The sequence below is a fragment of the Thunnus maccoyii genome, chromosome 15, assembly GCF_910596095.1.
Source record: "Thunnus maccoyii chromosome 15, fThuMac1.1, whole genome shotgun sequence".
Taxonomy (NCBI): Eukaryota; Metazoa; Chordata; class Actinopteri; order Scombriformes; family Scombridae; genus Thunnus; species Thunnus maccoyii.
Window position 1 is genome coordinate 27,513,016 of NC_056547.1, and position 15,482 is coordinate 27,528,497.

The window sequence follows — 15,482 nt, forward strand, 5'->3', positions numbered from 1 at the left end:
ATCTTTAATATATAGGCAATTGCTTCTGAAATCTTAATTCACACTTTTGAGCGTCGCCAACGCGATATTCCTCTTCTTTGCACTTCCTTTGTAGTCCACACTATCATCAAAGCTGCCATAACGCTTCAGAGAGCACACAGTCTGCGCGCATTCGCATGGGAGCGCGCACGGAGGCGGTCTGAGAGTTGTCAAGCTACTGTAAACAAAGAAAAGACCGGAACTAAAGACAGTCTAAGAGTAAGAGACTTTTAGTGAAGCAAAAAAGAAAAGAAAAGAAAAAAAGTCAGCACGAGGGTGTATGATAATGTGTTCTTTTGTGGCAAAAAGATTGGATTAAAATGGCACTGTTTGTATATTCATTGGTACAGATTGAATCTTGAATGTGAGTTGTTTTTAATTTCATGAGAATTAAGGCAAGGTGTGCAACTTTTGAGTCCAAATTTGATGCAGTTGTTCTTGTCTCTTCAGGAGCAAAACCTAAAACAAGCAGGAGGTGAACTAGGTTTATTGATAGTTTTCTATTCGCACTGTCAAAAGACTGTCACTTAACAGTCATCGCCATATTATGTTCAATAACAGCTAAAATACTGGTAACCACCATTTTAAATTTTGGTTGCAATAAAGGTTAGGTTATCTGGTGAAATTACTTCCTGTACAATAAACAACATGTTATTTAAGATAAGATGATTGATCCCAAAAGGGGAAATTCACTTGTTACCACAGTACTTAACAGCCTAAAGATGTAGGAAACAGATAAAGAACTATTTAAAAGAACAAATACAACAAAATCAGATATAAATAAAATTGTCAATGACATTCATAAGCTATATTTATAATGTATATTCGCCTTAGCATTGCACTGTATATACACAATGCAAAAATTAGGCCATACACATGATTTTTGCATTGAGCGAATTGCTGTGCAACTATATATAAGCAGAAGTAATGAGTCTGGAGGTGCAACTCCACAGAAGACGCAGTCTTTGACTTTATGTGCAAGGTGTCACCCTGTCTCGTGTCTCTCTTGTCTCGTGCCTCACTCGAAACACGCGGGAGACGACCGTGCTCCCTTCTGCTTGTATTTTGCCAGCTAACATCGGAAGCAGTGCTCGTAGCTTCTGCGGAGCTTGACGGTCTCGGTTCGGCACATTCTCCAGCAGTCAGTCAAAGCCGCGGACAGCCAGCCAGCGTACGGATTACGGAATATACTGCGGAGGACATTCTCACACATTTCTCCTGCCGCCGCGCGTCCAGCCCGCTTAGGAAGGTGAGTCGTTCGTATTATTGTCTAAAAACATTCAACTCCACAGATAGCAGAGAGGTTTGTTATCGCTGTCTCCTCTGAGAGAGAGAGAGAGAGAGGGGCGGTGGGTGGAGGGGTGGCTGGGGGGAGAGTGAGAGAGCGAGAGAGAGAGAGAGAAGAGGGGGGCATCCGCTCCGTCTTTTGTGCTGGAGCTGATTTGGCAGTGGTCAGTGCTTCAGTTTCATCTCGTTCTGCCCTACTGTATGAAGATGTCTCCTAACCGAGGCTGCCTTTCAAACCTACCCCTCACTAAACGTGTGAACACAGCTCACAAGGAGGCCGTAAAATACCATTGAATAGTCGTTAGCAGCCACCGTTTAATTCAGCCACTGCTCAAAACAGCACTCAAGTCCAATAAATGTCAACTTCTATCAACCGAAATACGCGAGCTTAGCTAACAGCGCCAAACAAATAGAAAAGTTGATATTTCATCCCTCACGTAGCTGGTTTGTTTACTAGCAAATAATTAAATTGTGATAAGGTTGTGTCGGAATGTATGTGGCTTCTCTCTCTGGGATGTGATTTTTCTCTGGGCCTGCTCAATAACATACATGTTAGAAAAAGCTTCATGAAGGTATGGCTGAGGTGTTCTGACAGCTTCACACCTGAAGGAGGGGGGGAAAAAACCCCAATCTCTAATGGCAAGAACCTACAGTGATCTGCTGCTCAGTCTACAACTTGAACTTCCAATGTGTTTGTGCTCACCTGACAGCTGGAAACACATCATTTTCTACATTGTGTCAACTCTACCCTGAGAGGCCTCCATTCACCAGAGCATGTACATGTTATAACCCGTGAAATGTTGCCCCTCTGCATTATCCTAACCCATATAATCCCCCAATTATCTCCCGCATCAGCTCACCACAAAATGCAGTTAATTGCATCAGATAGCCTGTGTGTGCACTGGCTGTTTGTCTAATGTCAAATGCCAAGTCAGCTTGCCAAACCCGCTGTCATGTTTATTGAACAATCTGCCCTTACTTCTGTCCAATTTGATATTCATTTCAGCTCTACAGCACGCAGAGAAAGAGCCCTCACACTCATTCATCTGTATCATACATTTTTCATACCAGAACTGGGAATGTAAATAGAGGCATTCACCTTGAGGTTCACACACACACACACACACACACACACACATGCAGGCAGACTGATGGGGGAATTGGATTTAGTGAACATGACCTTGTAGGTGTCTTTTTATTATTGAGACTCGAGGCTTGTGACCAGCAGACGTTCAGCTCGACTGATTCTGAGGATGAGTGTTAAAAGATCTGAGGTCTGTATTTCACTTTTTATCCTCTGCTGCTGCAAATACTCCTCTACAGGGGACCACGGGATAACCTTAGAGGAGGAATAACCTCAGTAAGGATACAACCAAAGATTATTTTCCTTATGGGTTTATTTGCAGACGTTTTTAAATGTCTTGTTTTGTCGGATCATGGAATAGCCTGATCCCCAATCTTTCAGGAATCTCACAATTGGATTTGATTCCCGATTCTCGGCTGTGTGATTGGATTCAGGATGCAGCTAATTTCACAGTTATCCAGTAGTTTTAAAGTAAAGATATAGACTCAAAGATGACCAAAGTCAGTAGGTTATATCGCTACCTAGCATGGCTAAAAAAATCCAACAATACACTGTCAACAGAAAAAAAGACAAACAGTAAATTAAGGACAAAAATGATGATGGTTGATGGTAATCATATTAAGCTTTATTATCCTTTCTTGATGTCGGAAATAGCAGTTTGGAAAAACCTTCTCAACAGAAGGTTCACTTACTTGTTGTTTCCGAAGCTTTAAGCCACAACAGACACTTAAGTCAAAGAACTAGTAGGAAATGTTAGGTCAATAAGAACCACTGCTCATCATTTAATGAAGTCTTTTCCATCAATGGAATAAACACACATCATCCAATGAATGTAGAAATGAATGTTAGATGTGGTTGTAATGCCCCAACTAGAGACTACTACACTAAGTACCTGAGTTTGCTCTAAACCCTGAATATCAGACCAAAGTTGACACTAGTGCTGAAACGATTAGTCAGAACAAAACGACAGAGATGAATTGTTTTAAGTCATGTATCAAGACAAAGTGCCAAACACTCACTAGTTCAGGCTGTTCAAATTGAAAGCTTTGCTGTTCATTCATCATTGTAAATGGAATATTCTCATCCTCTGACAAAACAAGTCATTTGAAGAGGCTAAATTTTGGCTCTGAGAAAATGTGATGGACATTTTTAACACTAAACAATGAGTTGATGAAGCAATCACAGTTCAGTCTTGACACTGGAAATAGTAGTTTGACAGAACAATTCCAGCTCAAGGTCAAATTATGAGCTTTTTCTGGACCCTGGATGAGCCCACTGGACTTTTTTGAAATACTTGTTCTTAGTCTATGCACAATGTTTTTTGTGTTTTGTTGTCTGTGTAAATAAATAAACTGAACTAAAAAATGTAACTCAAAAGTTTTTCATAAAATAGGAACAATAGTCAACAGACTAATAATGGATAATCAAGAAAAATTGTTATTTGCAGCCATATTTGAAATTCATACATCAGGTAGTTGACATCATCCTGCTTTATTACAGTGGATTTGACTGATTACATATTTATTCCATAACCGCAATTCAGAAATAGCAGCATTACAGCATTGGCTGCAGCAAAACCTATTACGTGTGTGTGTGTCTTTGTGTACTCAGTAAGTATGCGTAACAGTGTCTGTGTGTGTGTGTGTGTGTGTGTGTGTGTGTGCGCGCAACCATCCGGCAGTGTCAGCATGTCCAGTGAGGTGCAGCCGAGGCCGGACGACAGCCCCAACACCAGTGGGGGAAGCTCAGATGCTGAGCAGAGGGAGGCGGCTCCTCCGGAGCAGCCGGGCCCCGAGCAGCGGGACCAGACCCAGCCCAAGAAGAAGGAGGCCAAAATCTCCAGCAAGACCGCTGCCAAGCTCTCCACCAGCGCCAAGAGGTAGATCAGTCTCTTTTACTTTGTGTCCCTGGCTGGGTCTTTGCCCACTCTGCCCCGATGGCTCTCTTTAGCTGCTGAAGTGCTCATCTGTCACTCCTTCTATGGTTTTCTCTTTGCTGCTAAGTACTCACTGATATGTTGTTTCCTGACTTTCCACAGATCATCTGTCAGTGAAAACAGCTGGTGACACTTATGTGATTGATCGGTAAAAGTTGAGATGTAATGAAAAATACCTTTTAACACTTTTAGATCACATCCTTGATCATAATGTGCACCTATTTAACAATATATGCCAATGCCTACGTAGGCTTGAGTTTCAACCAATAATATCATGACATCCACCCATCAATCAATCTTCAACTTTTAGCGGCACAGAGCTGTGATTCATTATGACACGCCCACTTTTAAACAGTCAAATCAGATTTCTAACGTTCCGTCCCGCCTGTCTATCCTGAAATATGTCACCACATGGAAGTTAGATACTCTTGAAATGCTGTTTAACAGAAACAACTCCAATAGCCGGTTAATCATTTGAGTCACTTATTAAACAAAAACACCAAACATTCACAGCTTTCAGCCTCTGAAATCTGAGGATTTGCTGTTCATAAACACACAAGAGACAAAGTTCGCAAAATTAAACAGCCTCTCCAGTTTTTGATCATCTTCGGGGTTTTGTCGAACCATTTCATGGAAAATTAGTTTTGTGAAATCATCATCATTTGCACAGAATGAGAGAAAATGGGACTTTCCACTTCACCCTTGTCATGCAGCTCGCACAACTGCTTTTCCTCTCGTTGGTCGGAAGAAAAGCAATATGAGATGTGTTGTGATTAGCATTTGTCATTTTAAGAACAAAACAAAAAATGGTTGAGAGATCGATCAATAATGAAAATAATCACTTGTTACCACCCTAATGAGGCTTGATTTTCTGTGAGTGGTGCTGTTCTCCTTATCTGCTAACTTGTACTTTGTACATTGTTCCTCTATTTATTGAAAACACATCACTAGAGCATCACTTCCCTCCGCTTCCAGAGAAATTCTCAGCAGATACCTAAACTGCCAACTTATGGCTATTTTAGTCATTTCCTGTTGTCCAATTTTAGTACTAGATGATTCACAACAACTCTTCCTTCTTACTGTTGTAACCTGAATGTCTTTAGGTGACATCTGGTGACTTGTGATGGGCATTTGTCACAATTTAATGACACTTTACAGACCAAAACAGAGTTCTGGGTGTCCTCTCTGAGTTACTGACAGGGACTTGTTTAAATATGTGCTCCATGACGTGTTGATAGCTGTTTGGCACTCTGGTTGGGTCACTTCTCTGTTGGGTTTTTATCACCAACATAATGGCTCGAGCCCCTCTGCACACATCCAATCCCATCTTAAAGGCTGCTGGGAAACGATGTGCACAGTTGGGAGTAAACACATCATTCAACAGAAAGGAATGTATTTATGTCAAAGGTCACCACTGTGAAGACCACTTGCAATTGGTCAACTGCACAAATCTGTGTGTCCAAGTTTACTGATCACGGCTATTTCATTGAAATCATTTGAATTGGGTTAGAACTAATAAAAGCTGGACCCTAAGGTTTGTATTGGGGAGAAAAATAAGTTTCTTTATCCCCTTTATTTCAGGAAAAAAAAAAATCAAGGTGTGTTTCCGTGGCGCAAAGCTACATCTAAACTATTGGTTGACAAATTGTTTCAAAGATCAAGAACAAACCCTCAATCTCAACATGGAAGCCAACATGGACAAGGAGTCCTTCAATCTGCATTTATTATTTTTGTGATTAATTTGTGAATCATTTTGTCTGTAAAATGTAAGTTCATGTGGAAAAATGGCTGTTATAATTTTCCACAGCCCAGGGTGACATCCACCAACAAAAAACCTCCAAATATTCAGTTCACTATCATGTATGATAAAGAAAACCAGCAAATTCTTACATTTGAGAAGCTGTAACCAGCAAATGTTTGCCATTTTTGCTATCATCAAGCACATATTGCAGCTTTAATGGTGAAACACCAGTTTATTTACACATCCAGCAGAGCAACATTAGCATTCATTTGGAATTGTATTTCTGGCCACTAAATTTACTCTCCTTTTAGATCTATTTTGGCCTCCACCAACTCCCAATAGAAATATCTGCATCTTAAGCTGCCGAATGTTCACCACAATGTTCACCAGCTAGTTGACTGACAGACTGAAGCGAACAGTAATGCTTTGGGCCCTGAAACGCTCCTTTGGGCTGAGGGGGAACTGCTGAGTTGGAGATAATTGGCTTCATCACTACAGGAAACCATTTTCACATTACACATAGTCATTTGATCCATTGTTAATATAAAAATATTGATTAGTGCAGCTTTAACATGCTCTGCAAAATTAAATATCTGCAATTCAGAGATAACTGAGCAATCTCCGTGCGCTGAGGAAGATTGTGTAATGCGATGAAAAGCTTCCCAATGCATCCCAATCTGGTAACAACTACCATGCCATAACCCCCTGGGATCTATATCTAACTGAAACTGAGAGCCTCCACATGTACGCTCGCAAACAGTCTGGCACCAGGTATTTCCTGGGAAAAACATCCTCTAGCACAAAGGAAGTGAGCACTGTATGCCTGTGACTTCAGCCACCACAGGCAGTTTGAAATAAATCCAGCGATGACTTCTTATCACCAGAGATGGCTACAACATAAAAAATAAGGACCTGGAGGGTTACCACTTTATAGGATGTTTGGCAGGCACCAAGTTTAGTTGCTCTACAGTGATAGTTCTTGTAATAAATCGTCAGTTTGCTGCACACAAGCCAAAGCCGGTGTTTTTCATCATAAAAAGTATGCTCAGATGTTATTGACTTATTTGTGTTTGTTGAGGATGCAGAATGTAATAGTTTAGAGCTCGCAGGGTCTCAAGGGATTATCAAATGCAATGAGCTGTGGAACATTAGAGAAAGTGTTTGCTTTAAAGAGGCCGAGCACGAGCGTGAGGAACTGGCAGTATAATCAGTGTTTTTCCCTTCGGATTGCCCCATCCTTGTTCATTGCACCACTCTCTCACAGGTCCCCAGCTTCAGCCGTCAAAATGTGCCACCTCAGGAAATACTGCAGATAAAATTACACAGCATGCACTCAAGCTGAGAATGAATCCATAACCGTGGAGATTGTATTACAGGCTTCTTTGCAAATATATGTCTTTTTTTTTTTTCCCTCTTTCCCCCGAGTGAGTCGTGTGCAGTCATTTCCCCTCTGAGGAGAGTTTAAAGGAAAATCCCCCCCTTGGATACTCTACCCGGTTATGTATCATCAACCTGTGATGCATAAGCCATTCCAGGAGTTCTTTTATGATTAAGTGTTGACTTCTTTGTACCTTCTTTGTAGCTGACCTCAGACAAAACCCCGCAGAAGAAAATACCAAGTAAACAACAGTTTGTACTGTTTCTATTTTGTGCTGGAGACGACATATGTTTCAAACACTATATACAGTGTCCCGTCACCTCATTCTCACACCCTGTGGCCTTTAATAGCCTGTGACCTCAATTTGGTTAGTAGTGTTGGCCACAGTAGTTCACCAACTAGAGCAACTCATGCTGGGTGTTTGAGGGCAATTCTGGTGTTGATGTTTAAGAGGTTTGATAATCATATACCATATACTTTTCATATACAATCATATACTTTTTTTTTTAGAATTGTTACAAAGATATGTACCAAGTGGGACATTTTCCAGTTGAAAGATAAACTACGTAGTGACAACTCTGATTCTAAATGACCTCAAACATATCTTGATACTCTTGTACAAAGACGTCTTCTTTTTCATCCTCAAGTTCTCACATTTTTTTTCATTCATCAACATACACAGTAATACGATATATCTGCAATAAGCTAATATCTGCCAATATACTGACCTGGACAATTTATCAGTCTCGCTTTTTAGTCACTACATCACTATAAGCTTCCAGCACCATATATTTCGTGAGCATGTCTGACCAGGCCTTGTGAATTCCAGCAGTAGACAGCTCCATCATCTCAACGCCATGCAAAAATCATAACAATTGTCCAAGAAGAAGCTTATGTGGCGAAATCCATCGATGAATAATTCATTTATTCACTGCTGTCAAGCCAGCCAACAAGTTACATTACATTGCATTTGACTCTATGCAAGAATCATCATTAAGTCATAAAATGTTGGCTACAAAGATAGTTTTTCATAATAACTTTTGGCTTTTCAAAATGTGTAGACAGAAGGACCGTCCCAAACCATATGCTTGTAAGTGCTGAGTTCCTTGGGAACACAGATCACAATTTGGATTTGAAAGTCACTACTGTATATTGTGTCTGAAAATGAGGAACCAAAAGATTCCATGGCCAAATTTGACGTGAATTATTTGGTGATTTGGAGAAAGTCTGCACATTGTCTTACATGCAATTGACAGAAATAAAAGAATAAACTCACAAGTGCAGCATGTCATTATCCATAAACGTTAGACCCTTTTATCCTGCAGAGAAATACAGTAGATATTATCTCAGTTGTACAGTAAAGTAGCATTTTAACATGTTTGACAAAGTACATCTCTCAAGCTGAAAAAGAGTTTTAGTGTAATGTAAGTGAGCCTCACGTTGCATCATTTATAGTGTGATTTTGCACATCCATTTATTGCCATGTCATCATGAAATGAATGTTAATTTCGTTCATGAAAACTATGACTAAATATGTTCATCAACAACCTTTTTTTCCATGACTAAGACGAGACAATGATGGGAAGGCCCCAACGTCATTAAACACTGACTGTTGACAAAAAAAGGCAAAACTAAAATGTAGTTTAAACATAAAAACTTTGCCAAAATAAGAAAAAAAGAGAAGACAAAATATTATAGAATCACAGGAGCTGTAGCCTGAGCAGCACGTTAGCAGAGCAGCACATTAGCAGAGCAGCACGTTAGCAGAGCAGCACGCTAGCAGAGCAGCACATTAGCAGAGCAGCACGTTAGCAGAGCAGCACGCTAGCAGAGCAGCACATTAGCAGAGCAGCACGCTAGCAGAGCAGCAGCAGTGAGTGCTCTGTCTCTGTGTCTACAGTGGAGGCGTTCAGGTACAGTGTTGAGTGTAGGTCACCCACGTGTTGGAAACACTCAGGGCCCAATACACTGACTGTAGTTACACACATAAAACAGAGGAAAATAGACTTCAGGTCACGTTTACGTGTATATAGTGTGAGTGAAACGTGAGCCATTATGCAGCCTGTGTAGACAGCTGTATTGATTAAAGTAGCAGTGTATAACGTTACCTTTCCTTATCATGGTTGTTGTTACTCTAGAAAACCTTACCTTGTTTAACCTTTAATACTGATGCCATGTGAACTAGCTTACCAGACAGTTATTTTGTTAACCTTATGTCATTATTAAGTCCATGGGGCACATGTTTCTTTTCTCATTAACACCGACCTCAGATCTATTTAATTTTTTTATTGCAAGCAGATTGCAGTTGGTGTGTGTACAGTATTCTTCTCAATTTTATTAGGTTAACTACTTTTATTTCCGTTGTTCAGAACAGAAAGGTAAGTTTATACATTGGGCAACCAAAACATTGGTTTCAAAACATTTCATTGTCTGAACAGCTCTCCTTGTTTTATAATAGTTTTAAAGAAAGTATCGGGCCCCAGTTGCTGAATCATGCTGGTTCAAAATAAATATGCAAAACAGAGCACGTTCCATGACTGGATGTATTCCTTATATTGATACCATCAGACCAGACACTTCCTGCAAAACTGCATTCTTAATCATTCAACCTGTGTTTTTCATCAGATAACGATAAGATTAAATCTTATGTGAAATAAGTTTGACTTCAGTAAAATGACAAAAAAATTAATGGTTTTGGCTGGACTTTCTTTGATGAAGATAAGACTAGAATGCCCAGACTTTTAGTCAACTAAAACTTGACTATAAAAAATAGGATGAGGTTTGCTAAATATGATAAAAAACTAACACAAACATTTGACACAACACACCAAAAGTTCCAGGTACTTTGGACCCAGAGGAACTAATCTCAAGGACTAAACTTGGAACTTTAAGTCCCTGTTGTGCATCCTGTTTGTGTTTCCACTCTATCTGAGGAACCAGGTAGATCATGCAAATTAGACCCATGAGGAATTAAAAAATGATGGCAGCATTTAGAGACGCAGTATTAACACGAGGAAACAACAACACAGATTTGCCCTTTGTATTTACTGCTGCAGGAGTTGGATGTAATGAATGAATGAAAAGGAGAAATGCAGAGGAGGAGAATGAAACTATGCGTGGCTGTCTTCACTGTAAATCATCTGTTGAGTGTTTGATGGTTATTTATTTCTCCTTCAGAACATAACCGCTGTGAAACAATCAGAAAATAACATTTTATTTCTCTCATTTACTGCTTTGTTCTCACTACCGCCGCTCCCTCTCCCCCGCTCAACCACCACCACGCTGTCTCTCTCTCCCTCTCACTCACTCCTGCTCTCAGCTCGCTCATGCTATCTCTCTCTTTTTCTCTCATCTTTTTTAAAATGAGTCGGGACGCCGACAACAATGCCTTACTTTACTTTTAATATTAAAAAATGAAGAGAAATGTCCTTCCCTTGTCCTAAAAAGTTCCTAAATCGATACTAAAGTACTTCCTTGTTTTATGTGTATGTTTGACCAATCAGCGATGGTCACCTCTGCAAACCCCGCCCCCAAAGTTTACTTTGGAAAGTAACCCCACCCCCCAAAGCAGAGACTTTTTTTGGGGGTTGAGCAATCTCCCTGGAACTTAATTTAGACCCTGATCCCTGTGGTGGAAATGCAGGAAAAGGTTCCTCAAAAGGTTCTTAGTCACTGTGTAAAGTTCCTGCGTTTGAGAGCATTATGTAGAGCAAAATTTCTCAAAGCAAAATAAGATGGCAGGGCATGTCATGCACTATCTAGTAAATATTGAGTGATTTTGGACAAAGCTCAGGTCATTGAATTTCTAGAATATTGCAAAATTTGACAAAACAGACAATAGAAGATGCAGATGTTTCACATATTTAATGCTTTTTGTTGTAGTTGTCAACTAAACTGCATCAGAAAGAGAATATTCAACCCAAAAGAAAGAAAATAAATATTTAATGTCATGGAAGCACATTTACTTACAGTCTGTGGAAAGTCATGGAAAAAGCAAACTGTAGATACATCAACACCTTGGTGGAAAAACCTGGTTTGAAACATTTTCGAGTGTCTCGCATTTAACAAAAGCAGAAATGTAAATGAGGCAGAGGTGGTCTCCTCTGCACAAGAGGGAATAACTGCAGCATTTACAGCTGAGTGAATGACTGTAAAATATAACACCTGGCTGCTGGATCCTTTTAGGCAAATCACTGGCGTAGTTATGTCATGAATACTTAACCAGGGAGAAATCTGACCCCTCTACGGTCTATTCATCAAACCTTTTTTTTTTAATGTGCCCTATGAGGGAAATGCTCCCACCAGCCTCCTGAAAGCGTGAGGGGTGAGACAGGACCATGATCAGCAGCCAAATTAATTTGCTCACATATATCAGATGATGATTCCCTCATCCGACATGGCCTTGTGACATCAATATCAATTTATGCACGCGCAGTTAAAAAAAAAAACGGCAAATATTCAGCCATGCATCCCCGTGTTGATCTTGTGTGACAGGACTTATTCCTGTGTTCAGTCACAGCTCTCAGGAGCTCATTAGAAAATCAATGAGGTATTCAGTGTGTACACTTACAGATTGATTTTTACAGGCAGGATTTATATAACTGTCTGTGTTTTGTGCGTGTGTGTGTGTGTGTGTGTGTTTTCAGAGTGTGATTGTAACACAGATCTTCATCTCGTTTTTAGGATCCAGAAAGAGCTAGCAGAGATAACCTTGGACCCGCCGCCAAATTGCAGGTAGGAGCCTGTTGATTGTGTGTTTTTAAAAGGGCTATCTGCTCTGACACCTGAGGCACTTTTGTGTGTGTGTGTGTGTGTGTGTGTGTGTGTGTGTGAGCCTGCACTGTGTGAGCTGTGTGAATGGATTGTGCCGGCTCAATGAGTCACATGAATTGGTAGATTATTGTGCCGTGTTTGCGCCACTGTTTGCTCTGGCTGAACCGTCGTGAATGGACCTTGTAAGCAGTCTGAGGCATGAATCAGAGTCGCGGGTAAAGAAATAGAATAAATAAATATCTGTACGATTGACCTGATTGGCAGTGTTTACCATGAGGATCACTGTAGCAACACTGTTGTGTTTGCTCACACTCCCAAAGGGTTGGGAAAGGCACTCTGCTGTGGCTCAACTGGATTGCATGGTTTATTTTCCTCCAGAGTCAGAGCGCGGTGAAAGGCAGAGGTACCACGCGTTCCTGCCAATCAAGATCTGCGTAAGAGCTTTCATTGTGTGGGGTTTTGTGAGTCAGCATTCTTCTCAAAACTTTTTGGGAGCAGCGTTTAGAGGGCGAAGGGAAGGTGGAGGTGCAGCCTGTGAGCAACGCAGGCAAGCAAGTCACTGAAGTCCAGGCATTTCCTGTAGGGCTGAAAAACCAGAGAAACTCAACGATGCGAGGACACACTCAGGGTTGTGGGCTGAGAAAACGTTGGCCACAGCTGAGTTTAGACACTCCAAATAACCCGACCTAAAAAGTAGGTATGCACCACTCTGACTCAGAGTGTCTACCAACATCTACAGATGTGGTACCAGTGCTGTCTTTCACTCACATTAACAATCTATAAACCTCACAGAGTGTAATTTATTGGAATACTTCTCATGTAAGCGAACATGAGGCCGTGACAGCCAACTCCACATAGAAGGCATTTGTAGGAGCGTTCCTGACGTCCGTCACTCGCGTGTCTCACGGAACAGATACGCTCCCATTTTTATTAACTGTATCAATCCACACTGAGTCCCAGACAGTCTTATGGAAGACCGCTCGCATTTTTTTACGCTCCCAGTCTATTTCCGTCATGTTTAGTGCAGCGCAATCTGAGCAAGCAGCTGTTTAAATCACACAAATATCCCGCTGTATATGTGTTTTGAACGTATTATCCGTATCTATATTGATTGATCAAGGCTCCCGGTCTTGTCTGTGAGCTGGCTTGTTTCACTGCGGGCAGATTCCCTCTCGCCTGCTACGGTGGTGGGAAATAAAATCACTGAATCAATAAAATACAAACACTGTAGATTTCTTCCCGCGGAGCCGACATGAAAACTGTTTTGGTTCAGTAAATTTGTGCCGTCAGTCAGCCCGGTGAAGGCAGTTTGTCCCCGCAGCCTGTCCTCTCTCGGCTCCACACGAGCTGCAGCTGAGAGATGAACGCGGGTCAGAGTCGCTGTCGGTGTGGATTGAAGAGAACGGTCTCGTTTCACATCTCCTATTTAGATTCCCAGTTAGACATTCATACACCATCATTCTTTTCAGGCTTGTGCATAACTTGATTATATTGTTCTAGACAGTTCAAATAATAATAATAAACTTTATTTATACAGCACTTTTCTTAACACTGTTACAAAGTGCTTCACAAAAAAATAAAATAAATAAAAGCCTGATCAGCCTTAGTCACCAAGCGGACAGTGTACAGCAGAGCAGCTGATCCAGTGCTGTCAGAAGAAGAGAACAGCCACATCCATTGTTTGCATGGAACATAGACTCTGAAGTCATGTTAGTGATTTTATTCTCTGTTGCTGCTCTTGTAACTTTTTAACAAACGCTCAGCACTTTCCGTCTCACTATGTTAACTCATCAAAAAAAAAACATTTTGAAAGGTTTTGAAAAAGCCACTTCTCCGTTCAAACCTTTGTGTCTGAACAATTCATCCACCACCTTGCTTGCGGTGTAAATGCACACTCACAGAGCCGTTTAGCAGGTGAGGAATGATAGAAAATAAGCTCTCTTCATGAAGAGACTATCCGTCAGAGTCGGAGAGATCTCCCCCGCACGTCGCGGTTTGTTTGTCGGCTCTCCGATCTCAAAGACAAGGCTAATCTGGTTGAAGTAAGCCATTATGTTTCCTGACAAAGGGCCAAACAGCAGAGGGGGGAAAAAGAAATTTCATGGGCAGCCATTTGTATAGAAAATTACATTTTTTTTTTCTAAGGGAGGCTTCCTTGAAGAACGTCCTCACTGAAAAGGAGCTCTTGTGACAAATGGATTCAGCACCGGCTGCGGTCGGACTCCTCAGTCATAAGTGAAAAATTAGGCTCAGGCTGCTGGAGCGTAGTTCAGCGGCAGGTAGAGAAATAGGAGCCAGCGGAGGTGCGGCGGCACTACTTGAAATGTAGATTTCTGTATTCATATGCCCCTTGGGGTATTTGCCTCACTCTTAACAGCTCCCAATTCCCCCACAAGGCTGTCACATCCCACGCCGTTTGATTTAGCCTACACCTTTCACCACAACAATCCCCATTCAGGCTGTTCTTTTGTGCGATAAGCGAAGCACAATCGCACATTGTGAACATTAAAACCTTTTTTTTTTTTTTTGCCGGGATAAAATTCTCTTAAAGCGTACTGTACCTCCGCTCACACCGTGTCTTTTTTTTGTGGAACAAAAGGCTCCACATCTCCACAGCCTTTCTTCACCTGCTAATTGATGTGACAGTGTTAAATAGGCTGCGTTCACTGAAAGACATCAGATGTGAGGGGTTATGAACGGACGCTGTGATGCAGCTCATTACCCTACAGGCTTCAGCTCCTTTTTTTTTTTTTTTTTTTTTTTTTCCTCCCTGCCAGAATAAAAGCGCAGCTCATGATCACAGCCACTCCTACAAACATCCTCTCTGGCTCATTTTCTGCATTCCCTTCTGCAATAGCAGGAACGGTACTGTAATCCCTCTGGGGGGAACGAATAGAAAAACACCTTTAAGTTTTCTAAAGACAGCATGCCTTGTTTTAGATATCATTTGGCTTCATTTAAAAGGACTTAGCTGATTTTTTTTTTTTTTTTTTTTTTTTTTTGGGGAGGGATATGAGGAAATATTTTTTCATCATTCTTTTTAATCATCTTTGTCACACTGCCAGAGAGTAATTAATTGAATGTGACAAGCGCTCTGGAAGGGTATGTAAATAGCCCCCACACCAGACACATTATATTAGCCCAGTGCTTGCTCGGCCTTTCTGCCTCTCTCTCTCTCTCTCTCTGTGTGTGTGTGTGTGTGTGTGTGTGTGTGTGTGTTTTCCATAATTACCATATCCTTTCATGATCGTCCTGGCAGCGTTTT

General features: G+C 41.1%; 1 protein-coding gene across 1 annotated transcript in view; it reads left to right on the top strand.

The window, feature by feature from the left end:
- Positions 1–1,032: 1,032 nt before the first annotated feature.
- Positions 1,033–15,482, top strand: part of LOC121912815 (ubiquitin-conjugating enzyme E2 E2-like) — a 67,077-nt gene continuing 52,627 nt past the window's right edge. The window contains exons 1-3 of the mRNA XM_042435263.1: positions 1,033–1,267; positions 4,071–4,268; positions 12,128–12,178. Coding sequence (XP_042291197.1) covers positions 4,078–4,268; positions 12,128–12,178 — 242 coding nt within the window. The 5' untranslated portion in view covers positions 1,033–1,267; positions 4,071–4,077. The remainder of the gene's footprint in view (positions 1,268–4,070; positions 4,269–12,127; positions 12,179–15,482) is intronic.